Here is a 26402-nt window from a genome sequence, read left to right on the forward strand (position 1 = left end):
CCGGACGCTGGTGTATGTTGGAAGCTAGCTTAACTTCCGTGTGGCGCAGTCTCGGGTTGATCACGGCGCTCGAACCCTCAACAGTTTTTCCTGCGTCTTCAACCAAACTCGTCTCGTTACTTTTTCAAAAGTGACAGAAGATGCTTTCCTACATCATCGGTGTAAGTATCCGCCCCGCAGCCTATCCGCCATGTTGCGTGTTAGCGTGCTAGCTGCGGCTAACGGGAGCTAACGAGGAGGAAAGTTGTGTCTGGAACTCATCGTGACTCACTCGGTCTGTTTGTGGATCAAGTGACGTGAGACAACGCCCCTCAGAGGCCGCACATGGCTGCTAGCCCCCGTTAGCCCCTGTTAGCTCATATTATTAGCCACTGTTAGCTGCTGTTAGCCCCGCTGCTCTGTGTCTGAGCCCCGCTGCTCTGTGTCTGACCCCCGCTGTTTGACCTCCAGCTGATCCGAGGAGGCCTCGACAGCATCGTGAACCTGATCTTCAGACTCCTGTTCTCCAAGAGGAGACCCGCCATCACCTTAGAGGACCCGAGCATCAAGTACGCGCTGCGGCTGCTGGACAAGCAGGTGAGCGCCTACCACGTCCGGTAAAAACATGGAGGAGGAGGGGGGGGGGGGGATCACAGAGTGTTGACATGGTGATAAACAACACGTGTGTTTGGGGGTGTGTGTGTGTGTTGCACAGATCGTCAGTCACGACACCCGGAAGTTCAAGTTCGCTCTTCCGACAGCTGATCACATCCTCGGGCTCCCTATCGGTCAGTGACGTCATTCAGCACAAACTCAATCATTCATGTGTTTGTTAACTTTTTTTTTAAATGTTTCCATTTGTTGCTGTAACAGGACAAATTCTTTATTGTTGTAAAAACATTTTCTGTATGTTGATTTGTTGCGATTAATATTCAGACACACAATATCTGATTTAAACGTTTAAATGTGACTAGGTTTGTTACACGTTGTGTTTAATTATGGATCTGATGTTTTTGCAGGTCAGCACATTTATCTGTCAGCGAAGATTGACGGTAAACTGGTCGTGCGTCCGTACACGCCGACGTCCAGCGACGATGACAAAGGCTACGTGGACCTGGTGGTGAAGGTGAAGCTCCAATCAAACTCCTCTTTCAGAGTTAAATCTGCTCTTTGACTCTTTTCTTTTTATTAAAACTCTTTTCCTCTGATTGTCGACAGGTTTACTTCAAAGACGTTCACCCTAAGTTCCCCGAGGGGGGGAAGATGAGTCAGTACCTTGAGGGCCTCCGGATCAACGACACCATCGACTTCAGGGGCCCCAGCGGCCTGCTCGTCTACCAGGGCAAAGGTCAGCGGGGCAACACGACGCCCAGCTAATAACTGAGCTGGAGTCAGTTTTTATACAAGTTGATCTCTGAATCTTTGACGCTGTGATCTCTTCCTCTTCAGGAGCGTTTGCCATTCAAGCAGATAAGAAGTCGGCTGCTGTGATCAAGACGGCAAAACACGTGGGGATGATCGCTGGAGGGACGGGTGAGTTCCACAGGAGAGGACGTTTGTTTGTCTGTAGAATTACACAAACTCATGAACACAGTTTTTCCATTGGCGACTGTTGGGCCTCGTGAAGGTCTGAGCTCTCCTGAGAGTTTAGTTTATTCTGTAAAAGCAGTTTGTCCTCACTGGAAAGGTTGAGCTGATGAGTCATCGTCACGCGTCTCATGATCATTTATCAAACAACAGCCGCTCTCATCAAGAGTCTAGATGTGTATATGTCACAGTTTATACAAACCAGTTTAAAACATCTGCAGGGAAACTCCCAGTAGAAACAAAAAGGTTGTTAAGTAATAAAGAAGCAGCTTTTCTCTTTTGAATTTTAGATCTGACACTTATTATAAATTTATTCCTTAGCTGATTAATCTAAACTTGATTTGTTGTTTTTCCAGGAATCACTCCGATGCTGCAGCTGATCACAGCCGTGATGAAGGATCCCCAGGACAAGACGGTGTGCTACCTGCTGTTTGCCAACCAGGTGAGTTTCACCAGTCTGAGTCGAGACCTGCTTCACACTCAACTGGTGGTGGAAGCTTTTCTCTCTCCTGTTGTTATTGTAGTGATAAACATCAGGATCTAAATAATCCCTGAATCCAGAATAAGGTCATAAGTAAAAAGGTGTGATACAGTTTATTTGTTATAAACCCAGAATCTATATTTGATCACATGTGCACTGTCCCTGTTAAATTCAATCTAATGGACGTCACTGTACAGGTCTTACTTTAGTTTATACATAACTTAGAATCTGTGGTTTTGATCATTGACTGCTTATTGATGATTTTGTCTCTTGTCTCAGACGGAGAAAGACATCCTGCTGCGACCGGAGCTGGAGGAGATTCAGGTGAACAACCCGGATCGCTTCAAGCTGTGGTTCACTGTGGACAAGGCCCCAGAGAGTGAGTTCACATTAACACTAGTGATGACAACACACTCATGTTATCTGATGGTGTCGCACACAGCACATCCTGTAGATAGTGGCTGTTTGCTAATACATGAAACCTGAATGTTACTGATAACACCACTGGATATCAGTCCTGACCACTAGGTGTCAGTAGTGTGCACTGTGTGATCTAAACTTCATCATTATTCTCCCTGCATCAGACTGGGAGTACAGTGAAGGCTTCATCAACGAGGACATGGTCACGGAGCACCTCCCCCCTCCCGGAGACGACGCCCTCGTGCTCATGTGCGGCCCCCCCCCCCATGATCCAGTTCGCCTGCTACCCCAACCTGGACAAAGTCGGCCACGCTGAAGATCGCAGGTTCGTCTTCTAGACGAGGACGGAACCTTCAGAAAGAATTCTCTCTACTCCAAAAAGCATTAAGCACTTATGTAGTCGGGTATTTGCACTATGTAAACAATATTTATGCCGTGACATTCATCATGCAACAGAATCACAGCGAGGACCAAGACCTGCCGGGGGGGGGAAGAGTGTGAGGAGAGGAAAGTTGTGTATATGTGAGTTCAGGATTCAGATGTGTGTGTGTTGTGTTGTTCATGTTGGGACGGGAAACCAAAGTGAGAGAATATCGGCTTGTGGTGAAAGGAGGATGTGATTTAAAAGACCTGTTGCTAAAGGAACCCAGTGTCAGAGGAGGTTTACTGGCTTTAGTGCCTTAACACTTCAAAAGCTTTTTTTATGCACACTGAATATAATCGTGCTTCATTTGTACGGAACCGCTCATCGTCCCCGAGAGTTTGACCTGATGTTCATCTGTGGTTTATTGTGCTCAGACGGATTCGTTCCTGTTACTGATGAGACGTCTTGCTGCTTGTGTTTGAATATGCAACATAAAACCCAGTTACTATTGAGCTATCCACGTTTGGACTTTTTATTTTAGTGGGACCGCAGTGCATGATGGGATATGTAGTGATTGATGTTAATAAGAGGAAAGACAAAGAAAATAGATTTTTTTTCTTTTTTATTACCAAAAATTGAAAAACAACGTAGAAGAAAAAAACATTTGGTCAGTTTCATGTTGAAGATCTTTGTCGATTAGAAAATTAAATCCACTCACGTCCGTCTGGTAAACAAGAAGCTAAACGTTTATTTAAGCATTACTACAAATTCTTAGTGATTTTACGTTTTGTAGTGAACAATATTCCAATTGAGCTTTATTTTTTTATACGGATGTGAGTGATTTTCATTTTCGAACCTGGTGAGAAAGCAAAAACACAAGTTTATCACTGTTATAAAAGATGTGTTGTGGTGTCTGACCATAAAAAGTTTGAGTTTTCAGATTTGTCTCAACCTTTATACTGTGTGTGTGATGCTCAAGTTTAAACAGCTGTTTTAAAACACGTGGAACCCGACACTCTTTAAAAAGAAACGGAGACAAATCAAAAAAGTTGACGTACTGCAGCTGTGGACATAAACACTTGAGGGAGATTTCTTTAAAATAAGACAAACATCTTAAAGTTGATCTCACTGGCTACAAGAGTAATAACAATAAATGCAGGCACGTTAATGCAAACCTTGAATTTGAAGTTCATGCATTATAACTGACAGCTTCAATAAATATCAGAGACTAACTGAGCGTCCCTGTGAAAAGGTCTCACGTGGTTTTCATCTGGGACGTCGTCGGCTCAGAATTGTTCTTTTGAACCAAAGTTCTTCTTCACGCCTCGGAGCTGTCGTGTGTTTCTGCTGCGTCGACCTCCGGATGACAGACAGACGTTTCCTGGAAGAAGCCGTCGCCCGTCAGCATGTTCTGAAACACAAGCCTCAGGTCAGTGCACCGCTCTCCAGCCGGCTCGCTGCAGCAGCTCCGACTCTCACCGTCAGGTTGTTGATTCCCTCGGAGAACGCTCCGATCTGCCGCACTGTCCCCTCAGAGTCCTCCATCTGCCACACAGCACACAGGGACACATGTCAAGAAGACGTCCAGCAGAGGACACAAGCAGGAGTGTTGATCTCTCTACCTGCTCCAGGTGGTCCTCGTAGAGCCGCTCCCCCGTCTGGAAGCTGCTGCTCTTGGGCATCTCCACGTTCATGGGGCAGACGTACTCCTCGCTGTCGTCCTGACGTTTCCTCCTCAGAGTTCCAAACCCGCCGAATGACATCCGGCGAGGCTGAAACAGAAAGTGTCACATGTTCAAGAGGTTTATTCTTTGTCTGGCTGCTCTGGGTTTGAAAGCACTTCATGTAGAGCAGCCGCGGTGGCAGACGGGGACTCGTTACCTTGACCTTGGCGGTGGCGGTGAGGACGGTGTAGTCGGGGTTTTCCAGACATTCCTGTTTGAGCCGCTGAGCCTCGGAGCCGACCAGCAGGTGGAAGTGTGTGGCCAGGTGGCGTCTCAGCAGGGTTTTGTTGGGGGGGATGTTGAGCAGGAGGGCGAGAGCTTCCACGTTGAAGCGCGGCTCCAGCACCTGGAGAGGAAAGAGATATGAGAGGAAACATCATCTTCATCATCATCTTCATCGGTCTGAAGGGAGGGAAGTCTTTTAAATCACGTGAGAGAACTTCAGTCTCTAGTTGTGACTCATCTTAGATGTTGTATTGTTTAAGCATCAGGACGATGATGCAGCTGATCTGGGATCATCGTGCCTGATGAAAGTTTGATGTAGTTTTTATAAATATCAGAGAATTAAATAAACGAATAAACTAATACAGAGCAGATCTATTGTCCCTATTTTCTCTTCTTGGTCAATGAAGTTATTTTCGTCGCCTTATTTTGGGTTTTTCAAATTAGTTCCGACGATTATCCATTTATAGAATTGGATTCGTGAATTAATATAATTTTATCTCAACGCTGATCTGATCCTGTGACTCTCTCACCATCAGTCCTCCATGAACGCCGCTGCCCCTCAGGTTCGGAGCGTACTCGGCCAAGTCCACCGACCGGAGCCACTCCATCACCCGGTGGTTCGTCCACTGGGAGATCTCAGCCGGGGTCATGTTGTTCTGGAAGAGGGAATCAAAACATAGATTTTAAATAAAACCAGATGAATATGTTCAAATAGGAAACAGGATGTGGTGTCTGTGGTGAGACCTCGTCGGAGGGCCGGCGCCTGAGGCAGTTTGCCTCGTAGGAGTTGAGGCGGAGGACCTGAATGGCTCGTTTGATGCTGAGGTGATGGAGGACGCTGCCGACCTTCAGAGACAACAAGTCCTCCTGCAAACACACACCACACAGTTACCACACACACACGCCCCCTGTGGTCAGGGCTTGAGAAGGCGGCGGTGGCGGCTCACCACGGTCATGTGGTCCAGCATCCGTCCGTCCACACGCGCCTCATCGAAGTGACTCTTGTACTGCGGGAGGCCGATGTCATCCAGCCATCCTGAAACAGAGAAACACAGCGTGTGTTGAACATGAATGAAAAGGTCGTGGCTGACGGGCAACAGGGACTGTGGATGATGGGACACTCACTGGTCACCCAGTTGTGGTCCAGTCTGCCCTTCAGGTCGTCCTCATCGGATCCGAGCGCCTGTAGAGCCAGCTGCAGCTTCTTCCTGTGGAGAGGCTGCCGGACGCCCAGCTCCTGGTCAGAGGAGGAAACAGGAAACCAGCAGAGCTTCACATCTCCTCTCTTTCATGAAGAAACAGTCAAACACTGAGTTTCTGGAGTTGGAGGCTTCTCTCTACCTTCTCCACGTCGTGCTGAGACGCCTGCAGCAGCGTTTGTCCCGATCGGATCCAGTTCTGACCCTGAGCAGCGTACAACCCGAGGCCTTGCTCGTGCAGCCACTCGTAAACTTCCTCTTTGCTCCAGCGGGCGAACGGAACATCCACAGCACTGAGCAGAGACCAAGAGAGAACAAGGACCAGAGGAAAATGAGGGATTACAAGAAAACATCAAGTCCCTTAAAAGGAGAAAAGTAAACGACCGGCAGATAAATATATTTCTGTCTGTAATTAATCTTGTTCCAGATGGTGACAACAATAACAAGGCAGAATTTCCCAGAATCCCGTTGTTTCTATAAACTCTCGACTCTCGTTCTCGCCTGTGAAGTGTTTTGAAAAGACGCCTGATGTGAATTATTGGTCGACTCCTACTTGTGTTTAGCTTCTCGTGACCACCCGAGTCGGGGGCCGGCCGTGGCTCTGACTCCGCCCCTCCTGAACTCCATCTCCGCTGCCTCGTCCAGGTTGAAGGAGGTGGAGTGACTCCTCTTCAGCCTGCAGGAGTCAAATCAACATCACAGTATAAACATGATCCATATGAAGAGAATCCTCCGAGGTAACTCAAAACACTCCGGTGTTACCTGCCAAAGAATTTCATGAAGCCTTTCGACTTCTTCTTGGTTTCCGGTGAGGACGGCAGGGGAGGTGCATTGTGGGATTTCTGTGGAGGAGCGCCGGCCAAGTCCAGGTGATCTGTGCCTTTACGTTCTGTCTCAGCTGGAGAAATAATAACATGAACATTATTCATGTACATACGAGAGCTGACATCCCACCACCACCACTCAGAACAGAGGTCTCACTACATCACAGCTGAGGTCGGCCATGCAAAGAACCAGTTAATCACCACAACACAACCAGTACAGACGGCTCACGGCTTCACGGACACGTTCGATCACAGCGGCTTCATTGCAGATGGTTTCTGACGTCGTGGATCAGATACAACTGGATGATTTCAGACAAGAAGGAACTAGAAAAACAACGATTCCCAACTTTTCTTGAGGCTCATTTCTAAACGTGATGTCACAAGAAAAGAAAAGAGGCTGGGAAACATCGGTTTATCCATCATAGGACAGCGTGACACTGAGGTCATGAACAGGAAGTGATTGTGTGATGACATGGTGTCGGAATAGTGGGAGAGATGAGTCCCAGTTTGGGGAAATTTGGAAATTCAGGTGACCGCCAATTCAATTTGACAGTCAGCTCTAGATAGCTTCTATTATGAACGTCAGTCTATCATCAGATATGTTTATGATGATATTTCAGTGTCAGTCGGTCCCTGAGGTGCATCCAGCTGTATCATCCAGAGCAGCCATGCTGCAGGCCCACAAGGCCACTCTGCTCTACTGTACCTAACACAGGGGCACTGGAGCTCCGGGTGCGATCTTCACAATTTACAGAGGCGTGGAAGAAACATCACAATCAGCAATGAAACACTTTGAACTGACAAAACAGAATGTGAGGATAACACAAGAGGATGATGACGGTTTGTTTGAGCTCACCGAGGTTGGAGGTGCTGGCCGCCTGCTTCCCTCCTCGCAGCTTCAGGAATCCACGACCAAAAGAGGAGCGACTCTTCTTGGAGCCAAAGGCCTGCTCACTGCTGGGGCTTGATTTACTGGGGGGGAGGGAACCAGCTGCTCTGTTTATCGTCTAGGAGGAAAAGTACATGACGGAGGATAAGATGAAGCCAAAAGATTTCACTTTTAAATCCAAGCAGGAAAAGAGAGGGGGTAAAAGTTGAGTTGCTCCATTCAACCACTAGGTGTCAGCGCAGGACTAAGTGCATGTGATTTCTCTGAAAAGTGATGGTTCATGTGATTTCTCTGAAACCAGCAGGAATCACATGGATGGTTTAAACTCAACATTCAAAGTCAAAAGAAAACACGTCTGAATGTTTGAGCTTCGGGTGAAGACGTGATTTGATCAGGTCGATGTTTGACTGAGTCTCACCTGGTCACTGCTGCTGGTCACCGTCAAACTGAAACAACAACAAGAAGATTGAATCAAGAACACGTGATTCCAGAGTCTTTAATCAAACACATGAAAGAAATCTAATATTTACTTCATGTTCAACTGTGCTACATATTAAAATAACTTCAAAACATTCAACACAAACTTCTACAAACTATTTAGTCGACTCCACAAGCGACAGCTTCAAAATAGAACAATTTACACTGAACATCAGATGTTCCACTTTCACACAAGTTGCAGGATTCACTCAGAGGGTTTCTCCACTGAACCTGTTCGATCAGACCTCATGTGAGAGCCGTGTGGGCGTGTGTGAAATCTTTAAGCTAATGAACATTACATTAAAATGCTCCAAGTATCAAGAGACGACAAAATATATTAGCAAACCTGCGGGTTGTGAGGATTCTTAAGGTGAAGATCTCTAGTTTGAGTTTTGTGTTTATATCCCAGCTTGTTCTTACTACAGATAAACATTTTGAGTTTAATTTGATGCTGCATCACATGAGGATCATAGCTGATCTAAATTTAAATGTAGAACAACTGACTAATATGGAGGTTAAACAGATCGTACAGAGACAATAATTGAAATAAATCGGTAACATTTTATTAAAACTTGAAATTGATCTTCAGGGAATGAGAACAGAGTAACTTTTTGTTGCTGTTGATTTATTAAATAATACAAATCTAAAATGAAAAGTTCTGTTTCTTCAGTGACCATCTTTTCAAGGCCGACTGTGAACTTTTAGAAAGTCTGTCAATTTGTATTGTTTTCCAAATAAAGAAACATGAAGTGAACAATGATTTGATATGACATCAGGTGAGTTTTACCTTTGCGTCTGCAGCTGTCTCTCTCTGTCCAGATCGTTCATCTCAGACAAGACAGCGATACACGGAACCGACTGAGACGAGAGACAGAAAGAAAGATTAATTTATAATTTTTATTCCAGGAAGCAAAACATTTAGCCAACAAATGAAAACCCTGAACAGAAGCTCTGGATTCCACCGTGAAACAGTTTCAGAGTGGGAGGTTGGGATTGAGCCGTTTTGGTTTTTTTCTTTCTGAAAGGAAGTGGAGAGTCTGGGGTTCATCCTGTGTGAATTGTTTTGACAGAGGTCGTGTTTACCTCGCCGAAGCTCCTTCCTGCCTCCCCCTCCAGCGTGACCTGGTCCACCTCCATGGACACAGGAACCGAGGGGTCATCTGGGATATCATCATAGTCGTCTTCATTCAAGTTCTCTGAGAGAGGACAGAGAGGACAGAGAGGACAGAGAGGACAGAGAGGACGGTCAGCTGGGACGTGGGGGAGACTTAGACAAACTGTTTGAGTCTCACCTTTAATCTCCTTTATTTTATTATATTCAAAGATGGTTTACTGGAGATGAGCCGGATATGAAAACATGATCTTCTCAGAAACAAAATGTTCTTTCTCAAGGTTTTTATTCTTGATATTAGTTTGAGGTGAGTTGGTATCAAAACAACTAGTGAACCACAAAGTATTTTCTATTATTGATAATCTGCGATATACTTTTTAAAGTAATGAATGAAGGCATTCGTCTAAAATGCTGCAGAACTCTGAGAAGAGGTTATCAGTTCCCCAGAGCTCAAGGTGACTTCTTCAAATGTCTTGCTTTGTCTAATAGAAGGTTAAATGGTCAAATTATTACTTGACAAGAAAATATAAAAAGAGAAAAGCTGCAAATTATCACATTGAAGAAGCTGGAATCGCAAAATATTTGATAGTTTTGTACTCGATTAAATAATTTACGGGCCGAGATCTCAAGAATAAAGATGTTTATATAACATTTGGCCACTTGATCTCAACACAAAGTGAAATAGCAACAGAGGAGTTGAAGACTGAGGTAAAGACATAAATGCATATGTTAAATTAGTAAGTGTTTAGATAATAAGTCACATAAACTCACCTTTATCGAGCTCCTGCACTTCCTTGCACTTAGTCAGCGACTCCTCCAGCTCTTTAATCCGTCTCTCCTGAGGATAAACACGATTGAGTTACAGTAAAGTCTGTTTTGATCAAATCAGCTTCTCAGGACTATGACAGCATCACGTGACACTTCACCTTCTGATCGTTGGCGGACGTCAGCGTCTCCAACAGCCTCCTCACCTTCAGCACTTCTGTTTCTGGACACAAGATAAAAACAAACAGAAATAATGAAGCCTCTGCTGCTCAGGAAGTCGACCTCAGTGGGTCGGTCACCTTCTGTGGGTTTTAATGAGAAATGCTGCACGATTAAAAACATCCAATACTCAGAAGTTCAACCCAAACGAAGTTCAACTTTTTGTTAACTTTAAAGTTCTGATTTTATCTTCTTTAAAACCAGCACCAATGTATATTACTCATCATTTATTCAGCTTCTTATATCAGGTTTGTTTTGCTGCTTTTATATATTTTGTTCTGTCTCAGTTTTCTAATCGCCAGCTAGAAAATCAATTATTTTCCAAAAAAGCTTTGACTCCAAATTAATTCTAGTATTGCTCAATCTGCTGGATGTGTAAATAGACTTTACTTTATAAGGTGATAACATGTCAATGAAGTGTTAAAGCTCGTTTCTGAACCCAAATACAAGTGGTGAAGAACTAAAAACAAAATTTCTAACTGAGTCTTGTTCAAAACCTTTAGATTTAGACTTTAGTGTGTTAGTTGTTCCTGATAAAAACATAAAAGACTCATAGTCGATGAGAGGACAGTACATGTGAGACACGGTGGCCTCCTGGTTCAGTAAACTCAGTTAAACTGTAGTTAAATCAAACTCAATGCTGATCAGTATCTGCTCTTCAATTTCTATTCATTCACAATATCATCCACAACTTAACTGAGTTTAGTTTATAATGATATGAGGTTACAGTTAGATTATTAAATCAGGACGTTTGTTTGATGCTGTGTCTGAAGGACGTCAGGTTCCACTGTCCAGTGTTTTAGACGTAGACCAGAATACGATTCTCTGCTTTGAATAAATGGAATTCCTCCAGCATCAGAGAAGATAAGATAAAGACAGCAGAGGGTGAAAGTACAACAGTCACATGATTGATGTGAAGCCTCCGCACAATAAACACTGACAAGGATTTAGGTAAAAAGAAAGAGAGTTTGGAGAATCGTCTGTGAGATGTTAGATAGTAAAATAAATAATTAACTGAGGACTCGGGATGAACGTAGGAAACCTCCAGAAAGCTCCTGGAGGGGGGGGGGGGGTTGGTGTTTTAGGAATGTGAAATGTCTATTTCTCTAATCTTCATAACCCCTTGTGTAATATCAGATTTGAGCTGCATGAGACAGTTTAAGAAACTTCCAGACAATAAATAATAAAAACCAGCTCCCACCTCCGTCTCCTCCCTCCACCTTCAGCCGGCCCTCGTCCCTCAGCCTCCGCAGCTCCAGCTCTCGCTCGTCCAGCTGCTTCTGCAGAAGCTGCAGCTCATCCTGCGACAGACCACAGGTGTTAAATCACTGCTCTCTCTCTCTCTCTCTCTCTCTCTCTCTCCTCACTTTGTGAATCAGACGCCGACAGACGGACAGAATTAATCTAGTCTGGGTTTTAATTAGGCTTTTATTTCTTGCTTAGGATTTTACTTCCTAGATATTACTGAGTATATGAGGAAAATGCAAACTTAACATTTTGAACATGTCCCAAATAACTGAACTTCCATTCCCATCATCCTTTGCTGCACTTTGTGTTTCGTGCTGATTGGCACACAATCGAATGCTAACACTCTAAACTAAGCTGAACCTGGCAAATATTAAACCTCCTAAGCATCAGCATGTAGCTCAAAGCATCACTGAGCTGACAGAGCTTGCGTCAGTCAGTCAGTCAGTCAGTCAGTCAGTCAGTCAGTCAGTCAGTCAGTCAGTCAGTCAGTCAGTCAGTCAGTCAGTCAGTCAGTCAGTCAGTCAGTCAGTCAGTCAGTCAGTCAGTCAGTCAGTCAGTCAGTCAGTCAGTCAGTCAGTCAGTCAGTCAGTCAGTCAGTCAGTCAGTCAGTCAGTTCAGTCAGACTCTCTCTCCTCTCCTCTCTCTCTCTCTCTCTCTCTCTCATCTCTCTCTCTCTCTCTCTCTCTCATCTCTCTCTCTCTCTCTCTCTCTCTCTCTCTCTCTCTCTCTCTCCTCTCTCTCTCTCTCTCTCTCTCTCTCTCTCTCTCTCTCTCTCTCTCTCTCTCTCTCTCTCTCTCTCTCTCTCTCTCTCTCTCCTCACTGAACTCGTCTCAAACCCAGAGTTCCTTCAGAGACGTTTCACAGAATGTCTTGTGCGCAGTGAAGGAAATGTCATGTGTATAATCAGTGAAATGACCTTTGACCTGACATTAGTAGGAATTAGTCTGTAGGTCAGTGATTTGTTTTAACCCCTTGTTCTCTGTTTATACACTAGGTGGGGGGGGATGGTGAGATATACAAAACGCACACACACACATTTTGGTTGTTAAATACTAACACACCTGAAAATGCATATCTCGTGACCATTTGTGTGTAAATGTAAACAGGAAGCAGTTTTTCTGCCTTCACCAAATGCAGGTGCATGTGTCATCCATTTCTAAACGTCTCAGCTTCTGTCCACTCATACAACACAGCTCTGGAGTTTTTCCATCTCAAACTGGGTCGGCAGCATTTTCAAAGTTCTCCATCTTGGGTGCTCGACCACTCCAGAGCGGTGTCAACGAGTGATAGTGAGATTCAGTGCAGGCTCACGCTATTCACTACATCTGTGTTCTACATTCTAGTCTTCTAATCTAGAAAATGTACGGCATGCAGAACAGTGGACAAACTGGAGAACAGGACGGACACACACTGGAGAACAGGACGGACACAATCTGTCTCTGCAGGAATCACGGAGATGTACCAGTTCCCCCTTCACAAGTGGAGGAACACATTGTGAATGTAAATTTGACCCTGGTACAAATCTGGAGCCACGACAGGTGGAAGCACTTACAGGAAGTGTGTGGTGAGAGTCAGGAAAGCAGAGTGCAGCAGTGGAGGAAGGTTTAGAGGATCTTAAGGGCCCGAGAGAGGAAGAGGACAAGCAGGAGATTAAACCTTGTTCACCTCGGCTCCAGTGAACCGCTCAGTGTTCCACTTTGGACGCTTGACAGGTTAGCATGTTGCGGGAAGATGTTAAATTTACAAAAGAGACAGAGAGAGAGAGAGAGAGAGAGAGAGAGAGAGAGAGAGGGGGAGGATGGAAACAGGGAGGAATGAGCAGAGAAACAAAGTCACGATTGTAGGGAAAGAAATCACAAGGTTTTCAATAAGTAATGAACCATTTCAAAAGGGGCGATAATCGATTCTGACCTGTGACCTACAAACACTCACTTTGGTAACTTTGAGTTTCTTCTCACACTGCAGCCTCTCGTTCTCCATGTCAGTCACCCTGAACCGCAGGTCCGTCACTTCCTGGTACAGGCCCTGAGGAAGAGGAAAGAATTCCCATCACCCAGTGAACTTGGAGAGTAACCGGCACCGGGGGAGGTTTGTGGAGACTGCGCGGGGGTAATGTCTGATAATACAACTTTTTAGAACAAGGGGGAAGGGGGGGGGGGGGGGAGAATTCCTGCCAAAGGCACCAAACTTTATTTTCAGACGGACGTCCCACTGGAGAGAATCTGAGAAGTTCATGGAGAAGAATCTAAATAAGAAGCGTTGTGGTCCATTACAGCGTGGGAGGACAATTACTACAGATATTAAGATGTACTTTCATCCCATGAAACACTCTATCACAGAGGATTTAAAGCAACACTGCTATTCCCACATTCATTTATAGAATTATGTCAAAGGCCCCGTTCAGACCTGGTGTTAACATCTGTCCTGAGACATTCATTCCTCTTCTCACTCTCTATTGTGTCTCCTGTGACCACTCGTGATCCGATCACACTCTCCTTGATATGCAAATAAACACGTTCGTCATTTCTGTTCAGGAGAACAAAGATATGTTGTTTTTAATCAAGCCTGAGACGACAGAAGTGTCTATTGTCGATATATCTTTCAATAAACACAAATAATTGAGTGTATATGAATGTAATAATGATCACATATGGACACACACACACATATATACTGCAACGGGGCACGAACAGGATGTAGTGACTTTTCCATTTAGTCAATTAGGCTCTAATGTTTAAATAAATACAGTGATCACATGGGTCGGCATTGCTCAGATGAGATTAAGGTAAACTTTCTATAATGGAGTCTCAATGGAAACTACAATAATTATGAACAGTTGCAGAAACAAAAAATCCCCTAAAAGCTTTTTACTGCCTGGAAATTCCACATAATATTCTCCAAATGTATATGTTCCTGCTGGTGGACGGAATGTATGGAAACTGTTAGTCCCACAGCCTTTTAGAGAGGGGGAGGACAGGGGGGAGGTATGGATGGGTGGGGGGGGGGGGTGGCTGGCTGGGGGGGGGTCAGGCAGGAAGCAGCTGCCGGAGCACACGAGGAGTTTAAGCCTCTTTTGTAAACGTTGAAGAAGTTCACCCTGCGCCACATGACAGCTCCGAGTCGTCCAGCCGAGTGAGACGAAACCTTTGTGACTCAAAAACAATAACTGGGCGACCGCCAGGATTCAAGGTGCAGGTGCAAACTGAGCACAAACTGACACTCTACCTCATGGTCCCTGTGGTCGCGCTCCACAGTCGCCAGCTTCAGCTTCAGACTCGACACCTCGGTCATCAGCTCCAGCTTCTGGGTCTCCAGCGCCGATCGGCTCAGCAGCTCCTGCAGAGCCGGAGGGGAAACTTGAGGATATTTACAGATTCACAGAAGCTCGAGAAAACTGGCTGTTGATTTCCATTCATCTAGATTTCACATTTGAAATATTGACCTAGTAGAAGCATTACCAGTTGAAGAAGCTCCTCAGTGGCATTGAGTTTCTCCCGGTTATGGTCAAGACAAGAGTCGAGGTCTCGAATCTTTTCGCCCTGCACCTCCACCTGGTCTGTCAGAACGCTTACCTGCACAGGGAGGAGACATCGCTCATTATCAGCTTTTTATATTCTACTTCTTTCACTTGAGAGATTTCTGTATTTTCGTTACGTCACATTAAACCACAAATTAAATGTGAACCAAATACAGAGAAACTACTTTTTTCCCTCCTCCCAAGAATATAAAAAAAATCTACTTATATGGTTAAAACTGAATTTAAACAGAATCCAGATGGTTTGAATCTATGCAGCAGGTTTGAATGTTATTAGGAAACTATGTTAAGTTCTTTATAAAGGGTCACATGGTGTCGCTGTGGGTTGACGTCAGCATTACACACAAATCATTTGTTCATATTTCATAAGAGTATGTCTTTGAACCGATGAGACAAACACAAGACAGAACTAATCACACAAACTTGTGTACCTGGAGAATAAGACACTCTTTGTCACTCTCCAGCCGCGACAGGCGATCTTGGTTCAGTGCGTCTGATCCGTGTCCGTTGGCCTGAAATCAGAAATAGCACAAGTTGATTTGAGAGAGTTCGTGAAAGCAAAGCAGATCGGAGGCCTTGAGCCGTCAAGTTGAAATACGAATCTGACTAAAGAGGCCAAAACTAAAAACCCTTCACCCTTGAGCAACATAGATCTCCTAGAATATTGTACAACTTCCATCCTTTAACCTTTGTGACCGTGAACACACAGGGTTTCCCCCCCTGGAAAAAAAAACAACTGATTTGACTTTTCCAGAAAAGCACGTGAGGGTCAGTCACTGTTCTCACATGGAAGTGATTTGAAAAATCGAATCAAAAGCAAACTGCACGCTCGAATATCACACATGGAGAGACGAGTGCGTGAGGGAAGAAAAACAAGAGCCTCGCGTTTAAGAAGAAGATGGAAAGTATTTTCAGCTGGACTCCTATAGAAAGTCTCATCACTCCCACGGCACGTCATAACAGCACTCGTACAATAAACACAGTCACTGTATGGGCAATGGAGCACGATCAAGAGATGCAGAGCAGATCAGAGAATAACTCAAACCAGGTCCTTATCCTGCTGAGCACCCAAAAGTGAGTTTCTCCTTCTATTAAATCTGACTGTTAAGATTTATGATGATGTTCGCCCTCCGTGGTGAATGACAAGAAGAATCAGAGAAACCATTTTTTAAATCATTGCATCAGTTTGTGTGTGTCTTGGCCAGGTCTGATTAGAATCCGGTCTGGAGAGTAAAAAGCCTCCAGGAGACAGTGGAGGTGGAATGAAACCCGAAGACTCAAACAAGCGGAGGAGGAGGTTTGAGATTCACAATATCCAGATGTTTGGTACAAAGTTAAAAATGCATAAAGGAGGCGTATGTGTAATTCGGTTAGCATTCGGTTTGTGATCAGATCCCCAATTCTTGAATGATCTGTGTATGCAGGGACAGACTTGAACTGTACTACCCTTACAAATGCATATCCATCCAGTACTTTAACTACAATCTTATTGGTTTTATTTTGAAAGAGACAAATCCAGCACTTTTTCTTTGACAGTATTTTTTGCTGTATCAGTTTTCCTGCAGGCACACGCTCAAAAGTAAAAAACCCAGAAAGCTAAAAAGCCCTTTATTATTACCATTCCTCCGTGCAGCCACTCTGCCAACCCCTCTGCGGTGGAATCGGGGATCTGACAGCGCAGGTTGTCCCTCTCCTCATTGTCCATGAGCTCCAGGGCCGCACGCAGGTCCTCCAGGAGGTGCAGCACCCGGAGGCCCCCCATGAAGGGCGAGGTGGGCGACTGGCAGTCGAAGAGCCCGTTGGAGTAATCCATCGCCTTGGAGCCTTGGGAAGCACGGATGGAAGAAAGTGACTGTTTCACAATATCACAAAAACCGTGAGGCTGTGGAATCATAGTCTCTCATTAGTGTGGTATGAAAGTCATAATGAAAATCTAATGTGTTGGGTTCTCACAGACAAAATGGCAGACGAGGACTAACGAGAAGAATTTATGACCGAGGCTGGTTGATCTGTGGTTGTGGTGGAGAAACGGGGACGAGGCAAAGCTGTAAATTTTGCCATTTGTGCAAATGTGTGTTTACTTCTTTGTTCTGAACTCCAAGTTGTGTAGATCTCGTTTAACAAAAGGGTCAGAAACATATAAGTGAAAGTTCACAGCTGAAACTGTGACTGAACAAAGACATGTGGATTTGTTCAGATGTATAAAACCAAGTGAACATGTGCGTTTGATTTAGAAATCATTGAATGCAGAAGCCTGATTCCCACAGTAAGTACACATGGGTACAGACACACACTTAAGTGTTTCCATATGAACATCTCTGCTTGTTCTCACTTACTGATGCACAGAATAATTAACATCAGCCACCACTGTGCAAATCTTAGTTCTTTAATAGATTTGAGTCAATAAAACAATGTAAACACTAAAACCTGATATTAAATCTTTTTAATCCACTTTAATATTTTCATTTAAGAAGCATTTTGGACGATGAATGAACATTTGGTTTTCTAAATAGCTCAGAATGTTTCACTCTGAAGACACTGAGCTGAATTAATCTGTAATTTGACTCCACCAAGACAAAGTTTAAGGAAAATAACAGCACAACAACTATATTTAGGCACTTGTTGGTTCTTTCCTCAGACATAATGGGCGAGCACATGATCAAATAAGGCATCATATGACAATAATTGAATAATGACAATTACATTTTCTCCTGTATGTGCTGAAAACATATTTTCAGATATTCTTGGCAGCAGCAGCAGCCGGAGCGTGTTGACTGAACTGGAGAGCACAGTGTTCTCATCGTGTGCTCTGGACCACTTCACACCATCTATCATGTGAACCTCAGCCGTGATAAAGACGTCCAGTGGTAAACAAAGAGACGGCGCTAAGTGAATTAATATCAAAACAATCAGGGGACAGTACACGGTAGCGAGGAACTGGGGCTCGATGGTGGCTGTGGTTTCTGTGGAAACAGTGGGGGGACTGGGCATCATGTGATCAGCCGCCCTGCTCCTCTTGGAAAGGTCAGCAGCTATAATTACACACATCGGTGGAAAAGTAGGGGACTCTGACGCTGAAGGCTGCTCTGCTCATCTGCTGCAGCACAAGTATACAGCGTGTGGCCAAAAGTTCCAGAGCCGGAGTTTGTCTTCCAAACTCTCAGGGCTTGAATTATCATTAGTTTCCGTCACTGCTGGGACAATGGAAACTTTCTTCTCTCATGGTTGGGGCAGAAGGAGCCAGTGACGAGGGATCCAGCAGCACCATTTTGTACTTTTTATGTATATTCAGGAGGATTGCATTAAGCTTCAGGAGGGAGAGAGAGAAGGGGCACATTCTGTTGCCGTCCGGTGGAAGCAGAATTCCCAGCTTGCAATGAAATGACTTCCAGATGTGGCCGGACCCCACAGTATACACCATGCCCACCACCTCAAGTGCTGTGGCCAGGTCTTAAAGTCAGAGTGTGCAGTGCGGTTACCTGCTATGATCCCATCCATCTGCTCCAGGGCCGCTGCCAACATGTCACTGGCGTCAGACATCATCATCTTCGCTTCAATGAATCTGCAGAAGAGAAGGAGGCAGGTTTTTAAAAGAAGGAGATGAAAGGGGAAAAAGGAAAAAGAAGATTCATAAACAATCTGCCAAAGACAATATGTCAAAGAACGGAGAGTTCTCACGGACGGGGTTTCCAGAGATTTAGAGTAGCAAACTAATGAATGAAAGGGTTTTCTCTGCTGATGAGCTTTTTGCTAATAAAACGAGTAAACTAACCTTAAATGTGTATTTATTTATGGAATCTACACAAGAAAATACTTAAATATAGTCAAATAAAACTCGCAGAAAACAAAAGAAAGTTCCTTCTTTGTCTTGTGTGACTGTAAACTGAATATTTTGGACTCCTGGGTTGTAAATGTGAAGAAATCAGTCGATACTGGAAACAGATGTCACTCTATTCCCTCATATTTCTTATTGTTCACATTATTAACTTGCTCCTACGCAAGCATCACTTTCAAACTACAAAGCCTGCTTCTATGTTTTTCACATTTCCATGTGAAAAACGTCTAACTGGGTTATCACTAATCTTGATGTGATACCACCAGCTCACATTCTTCCTTCTCCCCGGCTGCTGCATCAAATTAACCCTGCACTTTGTGTCACAATAACCCGGCTGCTTCGGAGACAAAAAACAAAGTGATCCCAGGGGCTTTTTTTTTTTTACCCAGCAGGCCTCACTTCCGGCGGCGGAGCCATCATGGGTTGCTTGTGGGCAGAGCCCCCGTCTGGAATAATGACACCATTCTCCCAGGGGTCTCAGGCGCTCGTAGCGTCGGCATGTTTGGCATCTCAAACTTCCACAACAAAGTTGGACAGTTTCCACGTGACCACTGGTTTCAGACACCCGTCACATGTCTCTGCTTCACTTTGCAATGAGCACTTACCGCCTCAGATGGAATCTGATTTGCTGAGGTTGAAGACAGTGTGGAGGCTGTGCAGATGCAGCAGCTAAAACCCAGAACTAACAGCATAAAAACAGAGGCTCTGCTTGTTCAGACGTCCCATGGTGGGAGACTGGGGGGGGGGGCAGGGTCTGCAGACTTAATTTCCTCCCTCTCCGGGGTCACACCTAGCAGGGTACGAAACGGGCATGAGGAGGGTAATTAAACCAATGGTGGGGGGTGGGGGATGCAGTTAACACAAGGGGTTCTTTAAGTTCTCCGTCGTCTTAACTCCACAGAAACTGGAGCAAGTTTCTTTCCAAACAACATGCACGCTCCTGCAAAGCTCCATCAACACATCAGAACAGACCATGAACTGAATACTGGTCGTGCACGTGCACACGCTCCATTTAAAGCCAAAGACAAAACAGGGCTCCGCTCAAGAAAATATCAAAATAAAAACAACTCGCTTTCCAATTATATTTAACAGTTCCCATGGGGCCTGCAGGGTGGAAGGGAAAACCACAGATGCAACGTCTTACTACTGATTCGTTTTTCCTCCACAGGTATTTCCGGAGAATGATGGAAAAGCATCAGTCACCCTCAACAGGGTGGAAGCTGTATTTGCTCAGCTGCTTTCACCCGCAGAGAGAAAACCACAGCTTCTCCAAAAGGTTTGTGTTTGTTGTGAATCCAAATGTTTTCTATCTCGGTGTGAATGCTCACAACAACAAACGGCAGGAAGAGAGGATAAACCAGTGTGAACCATCATATGCTCCATTCAGCCATCATGCATACAGGGTTTCTGCAGGTTGAGTTAAATTTCAAAGTTAAAACCTGGAGGAGAGGAGCCCACAGACCAGTCCAGCTCTCCATCCACGTGATGAAGAGTGAAGTAATCATGACGCCACCGTGGAGGAGTGAGCACTACACACATTCCTGAGCCGGCTAGTTCTCCCAAAAACTAAACACTGACGCCTGGTACCAGCATCTCCATCGACCTCTGTGACCCCTCCCCCCCCCCCCCCCCCCCCCACACACTCAGAATCCAGCCAGGACTTAATACATGAGGCTATTTCTCTAATTGTCAACTCTGAGCCAGGCAACAGGCCCACAGGACAACTCTCAAACTAACTTGTTATAAAAGGCATCAATGGTCTAAATATTAAATATCTGACTGTATTTTTCTTATGATTGTGAGTTTGTTTTTAACTTTAACCAGATGGTGAGGACATGGTATGGAAAAGATACAGAGGGGGAGGGACACTACATTTGAAAAGAGGGAAGGATTACATGACCCTGACACACACAGACACACACAGACACACACTCTGCTGCTGCCTCAGACAGTCATGCTTCAGCTGTGATGCAGATGTGTATTTCAGATGAACTCATGGCAGTAACAGCAGGAGCGTTCAGCAGCCGAGAGGCACAGTCACACAATTAGTCGGAGTAATGAGCGTTTAGAGTTACAGCGAGTAGCGTCTGATGTGAACCTCCAATAATCTGGAAGAGGCTTTAGATACAGCTGCTGTCAAGGTTTAAATTAAATTCTCCTGTATGGATTTAAAAAGAATAGTATTCATTACACAACACAGCTTCTTGAGATGTTTGTTGTGCTGCTTCTTCTGTTAAACCTCCAGTGGCATTTGATCAATGTACAGTTTGCCAATGGAGCCTGATATTAAAAGTCAGATCTCATTACTGCATCCAAGCCAACTGCACATCTGTGTTTTCATTAAGAAATCTGAGCTTTTCCAGGTTGCAGAGATATCAGTCGATTGGATTGCATTTATTGGATTTAGAGCAAATTACAAAAACGGCCCGAAAGTTAATATAAAAAAAAAAAAAATCTCCTCAAACACAACAGTGCCTCGTAATTTGATCTGATTTGACGATTTGATCAGTAAAACTTTATCAACTATCAGTGGAGTTATAAAGAGTGAAGATGGCAGCCAGTGAAGCCTAGAAGCGAGTAGTGAATCTAATCGGTAGCTGATCGATTTAACTCACACGTCACGTCACCTCACACGGTTTCAGAAGCACACGACAGGAGGTAAAAAGGGACATGAATCCAGTCAGAGACCTTTGGAAGTCTGTGACACGTGAGACGCAGCCTCCAGTCAAACACCCGGCCTTTGTTTACACATCCCCATGAGAGCTGGTGGAGTGGACCTTTAGTCTGCTGCTGCCGTGAGGTCGGAGTGTTTGACAGAAACAACAGATCGGGCTTTAAACTGCTGCTTTATTTCCTCACTGCAGCAGCAGCAGCAGCATGGAGACACTACACAAACAAGTCTTTGTCTTTCACAGACTCACATGGCAGCTCTGCCACACTGATCCCTGGTTATTGCAGGGTTTTTTTTCCACGTGGCTCCGACTACATCATACTCTGAAAATCACACTGGAGCCGGGGGGGGGGGGGGGGGGGAATGATGGAAAAGGGGGCGAGAGGACGCCAAGATAAACAGCCTGTTCTGCTTTTGTTTTAAAGATTCATCCATAAAAGCATGAAATCTTAGTCATGTTCAAAAAAGGCATCAGAAGTAAAAATACTGCAGAGTTAAATGAGTTTTACACAAATGAGCTGAAAACGTAAACAGGCCTTGAAACGGAGGAATCAACCAAACTCAGGAAGACCTTCACTCTGCTGTCAGGAAGCGTTTCCTGGCACTTTCATGGAAAAAAAACATCTTCCTCTTTTAGTCTCAAACTGCCACTTCCCAGTGATCCCAGTATAGACCTCACCATCTGCTCCAAACGTCCAACTCTAAAAGCAATGGGATATCAACCTTGCTTCAAGTTAGGGAGGAATTTACAGCTCAACCTGATCTTTAAAAATAATCCTGCAAAAAAACGTTTTTAATCTAATTTCCGAAATGTGCGAACCTCCCAGTATAGCTCACGACTTCCCAGTGACACCTCCCTTCACTCAAAACACAGCAGCCAGGGAAGTCCTGTGCAAAGAATGTCAGGAATTTAAAATGTCAAGTAATAAAAAAGGTGCACGAGAAGAGAAACGTGCTCAAATGTCAAATTTCTGTGGGAATCTAAAATCTAAAAAACGATATTACAGCAGGATGAGTTTGGTACAAACACACGTCTGCAGCCGGAGGAAATAAGATGATTACAGCCAGGAGATAAGATTTGTTTACTAAATGTTTTATTATTCTCATTTTCCCACTGTAACATTAGATATAGCTGTGCAAGCAAATAAGCACCAGCATGGATTCCCCGAGCTGTGGACCATTAGCTCTGTGAGTGTGGCGCAGGATACAAATATGGTTATTTCACCGGAGAGGGTAATAAAATCCTTTTGTTTCCACTTTCTGTGGCTGGAAGCCGGGAGCTCACCAGCTGATTGAAGGCTGGACGGCTGCCAGCAGGTCGGCCAGCGCCTCTGGACCCAGCTTGTTCCTGAACGACTCGGTGCCGCCGAGGTTTCACCAAAACAAAGAGCTGCACGAGCCCGAGACTGATAAAGAGAAAAGAGAAGCCGACTCTGGAGCTGAAGCAGATGCTGGGACTCAAACCCACGAGGATTCACTTCTTGGCTTCGACCTGAACGGACGCGTGCCGCATGAATCAGCTCTGGTTTGATTCAGATACTGTAGAAGATAACCAGGTCTGGGATCTGCTGGTACGTGAATACAAGTTCTGATCCAATACCACGTGTTTAAAAGTGTATTAGGATGTTTTCAAACGCACTGAACTCCGGATAATATCCAGAGTGTTGGAAATAGCAAATGTCAGAGTCAATTGCAGTGGACATTCTTAGGAGTTTCGCCAGCCCCCCCCCCCCAAAGTAGAAACTCAGGAGAATGTCCGAGTGAGTCCATGTGAGAAAAACATTTGGGGATGAGGACAGTTGCGTATTTGTAGATTTATTAATTTGTTTTCTTTTTCAGTTGTGACTCACAAAACTAGATAATTAAACGTTGTGAGTGATTCATTCTTTGTACGTGTTTAACGATAGCTACCAATACTTCCACATATCTGTTCAAATACATCGTGCAGGTTATTTATCAAATGCAGTACTCGATATCAGCCAATGTGCAAAGGCTAGGTATCGATATCAGGAGGGGAAGAGAAAGATATCGGGAACATCTCTGGTTAAATAAAAAAATAAACGTAACGAAGTAAGAATATTTCAACATATTGAAACGATTATGTTCACATGTGAGGATAATTAAAAAATCAAATCCTTTCTCTACAACTTATATGAATTCAGAAGTTTGTACTCTGTATATTTTCTTTGCCTTTCTTGAACAGTATACGTAAAATAAACGTGTATATGACACAAATAACTTTAATACATGAGGATATGAGATATGGGGATTTTGGGGTTGAATATAAAATAACTTAAATCACCACAAACTCTGAGCAAATTGTTAAAACCCATTAAAATAAGTTTCTTTTGACGGTAGATAAAGGAGTTGAGTTGTTAGCTAACACAAACGCGTTAACAGTGCGTTAAGTGAAGCTAGCGACGTCAAAACAAGCGTTAAACTAAGCGTTAAAACTGCGTTGGGGAAAACAAACTTTTTTGGCGGAAACTTGGTTAAAACTCACGGTTTTTTTTTCTCTGCGCAGGAAACTTTAGAGGATTCGTCCGGAGCGCGTCGGTGCGGCCGCGGGGAGCTGAGTCTGACGCAGCGTCATCGTCCACGAGCGACTTCTCATTGAAATAAAAGCGAGACTCGAGTTTTCATCCAAACTCAAGACGCGCAGGAGCGAAGTCAAGCTGACGTGGTAGCGCGGTAAACCCGACCGGAAGTCCCGCGTGAGCTTCAAAATAAAAGGAGTGAGAAGAATATATTTCATTTCACCACCTTCTCCATAAGTCATTGATTCATAATTATCTTATACTATATATGAAAATGTGTTGACCACATCACCCAGATTATTACAACACTATCTGTATTATTTATTTAAAAACTCTGATAATAACAATTCTATCAGCAATTAAGTAGTATTAGCAATAACCATTTCTAATATGGACAATATCATAATATTAAGAATGATCTATGATGTTAAACATGTATTTAATTAGAAATTCTACACAATATTATTATATAATCATAATTTTTTTACTTTGGTAGCAGGTCTTAAACTTTAAATTCATCTTCACACATGCCAAGCACAAACACCCAGAGTCTGACAGAAGAACAATATGAATGCAGATGAGGATGTTAACATATGGATGAAAACTGTGACAGTACAAATAACATGTGGCCGTATTATGAGCACCAGTAAGATTAGAGAAGAACCTGAGAAGTGACAGGAGTCAACACACTGTCTTTTTAATTTTCACTCCAGTGTTTTAATAATCACGTGTTTTTTGTCAGTGACTCTGAGATAGTGAAGAGAAAGCTGAGACAGGGACACCAGCAGGTGGCGGTAGAGATGTGCTGATGATGTGAGAGACAACAGTTCAGTGTCTCTTGTGAAGGAGCCTTGACTTTATCACCCAGTGCAACAAGTCATGATATAACAGAGTGTCCCTGTCTGTCCTCCTGACTGAAGGAAGCACAACCCAGTGCAGGATGGGGTTTGATTTAACAGTCTAACTGTTCACTGAGAAAACAAGGGGATAATATCAGAGAAGCCTTTTGTGTCACATGTGTATTCTGGCGTTTCTACACGATGTCCTTGATTTCATTCCAATATCAACATATTGCATTCGGATAGTGGTCGCACAAAAAGACAATCAGCAGGAGTATAACTCACAGTTTAATCATAAACTTTAAGAAGAAGAACTATGAAGAAAAATAAAACACATTGACAGAACTTGAATAGAAGTTTGGAGAACATGTAAATATAATGCATTGTTTATTATGTAAAATAATTTTTATTTTGATAAATATCGGCATACATAAATTCTCATATCAGTTAAAGGGTCACATCGATGATTTTATCAGCAAACTGATTTATATATGTACAGGTATTTCCAAATTGTTGGCTCTTCATAAGAAGATGAAATTTAGGAGTATAGTGAAATATAGACCTCAGAGTCTTTCAGTTTTTCTCAACACAGATGATTTATTGTGAGTTTCCTGCAGCTTCTTGATTTCCAGAAGCAATTAGTGATTAATTTTGTATTTCCGACTTGAAACCTCAGCCTCATTTCCTCTGTGTCTTCAGCTCTTTAAGTCCCACAGCATCCAATCACTCGGCAAAGTATAGTTTTAGTGGCCATGGTAACCTCGTTGCCTGGAATAACCCTCACACCCCTCCAGCATTTCTTTTATTTCTTTCTGTGAAACAACTCCAGACGGACCCAGCTGAAGTATTGTCAAGTTGTCCTGGTGGAAGCTGGAAGGTGACGCTCCAGGCTCAGGTCAAGCTCTCCTGTCGCTTCACTCAAACGGATGTGGGGTTTCAGAAATGTCCAGCCGTGCAAATAGAAATCATAATTCATGTCCGAGTCACCTGCCGGCCCTCAGACAGGTCGAGCTGTACACGTGAAGCAGTCGACCTCACAGCGGGAGCTCACACCACAACACATCTACAGACTCTCACGATCAATGAGCAGCAGGAACACTAAAAATAATCCTTTTACTTTGGTCGTATTTTCCAGAAGGATATTGTTGAATGTGAATGGAGGACAGCCAGGGCCGGCCATTCGGCACTTGACCCTTCGCTGTGCCGTTATTGCCAGAACAGGCAGAAAGTGTAATAAAACCATAAAGGCTCAGTGGAGGCTGGAGCCTGAATGGAAAGCATGTGGACACATACAGTAAAACCCACATTTTACTGTCTTTGCAGTCGCCTCTTATTTCCTCTTTGTAGCTGCAGCCTTTTATGTGATATCTCACTCGTTACTTCTCCCTCGAGGTAAATGGAACAAACACGTTTACCCTCAAGTAGTTCAAAAACCACTTTATATCCCGAGCTGTGATTGTGATTAGTGGTTCT

At 44.0% G+C, this 26402-nt stretch overlaps 2 protein-coding genes across 3 annotated transcripts; one reads left to right on the top strand and one right to left on the bottom strand.

Moving 5' to 3' along the window:
• On the top strand, window positions 1–3343 carry LOC128428585 (NADH-cytochrome b5 reductase 3-like). The gene is given in 10 exon segments (XM_053414798.1): window positions 1–161; window positions 451–576; window positions 695–767; window positions 999–1105; window positions 1198–1327; window positions 1429–1512; window positions 1923–2008; window positions 2327–2426; window positions 2632–2723; window positions 2725–3343. Coding segments are annotated over 10 exon segments (900 nt in total). The 5' UTR covers window positions 1–140; the 3' UTR covers window positions 2806–3343.
• On the bottom strand, window positions 2758–24223 carry LOC128428583 (liprin-beta-1). Of its 2 annotated transcripts, none has more exons than XM_053414797.1 (25): window positions 21498–21559; window positions 18527–18609; window positions 16666–16871; window positions 15479–15559; window positions 14971–15084; window positions 14738–14848; window positions 13445–13537; window positions 11466–11565; window positions 10207–10268; window positions 10052–10118; window positions 9253–9365; window positions 8957–9027; window positions 8111–8138; window positions 7660–7810; window positions 6742–6877; window positions 6533–6655; window positions 6122–6272; window positions 5906–6017; window positions 5728–5816; window positions 5525–5647; window positions 5311–5436; window positions 4713–4901; window positions 4454–4603; window positions 4311–4376; window positions 2758–4242 (listed from the first exon to the last, which is right to left on the bottom strand). In XM_053414797.1, exons 2-25 carry the CDS (start codon window positions 18591–18593, stop codon window positions 4150–4152), a joined length of 2622 nt encoding a protein of 873 aa, XP_053270772.1. In that variant the 5' UTR covers window positions 18594–18609; window positions 21498–21559; the 3' UTR covers window positions 2758–4149. The 2 variants fall into 2 exon arrangements, with proteins under 2 accessions (XP_053270772.1, XP_053270771.1); XM_053414796.1 differs by lacking the exon at window positions 21498–21559 and adding an exon at window positions 24057–24223 and having other exon boundaries at window positions 2759–4242.
• Window positions 24224–26402: the final 2179 nt, after the last annotated feature.

The sequence above is a fragment of the Pleuronectes platessa genome, chromosome 22 (assembly GCF_947347685.1).
Source record: "Pleuronectes platessa chromosome 22, fPlePla1.1, whole genome shotgun sequence".
Lineage (NCBI taxonomy): Eukaryota > Metazoa > Chordata > Actinopteri > Pleuronectiformes > Pleuronectidae > Pleuronectes > Pleuronectes platessa.

Coding starts and splice junctions, on each gene's coding strand:
- LOC128428583 (XM_053414797.1), bottom strand. CDS start 18,593: ATGATGATGTCTGACGCCAGTGACATGTTGGCAGCGGCCCTGGAGCAG. Junction 15,085..15,478: donor AAGAGTGTCTTATTCTCCAG/GTACACAAGTTT, acceptor CTCCCTGTGCAG/GTAAGCGTTCTGACAGACCA. Junction 4,377..4,453: donor ACGAGGACCACCTGGAGCAG/GTAGAGAGATCA, acceptor GCTGTGTGGCAG/ATGGAGGACTCTGAGGGGAC.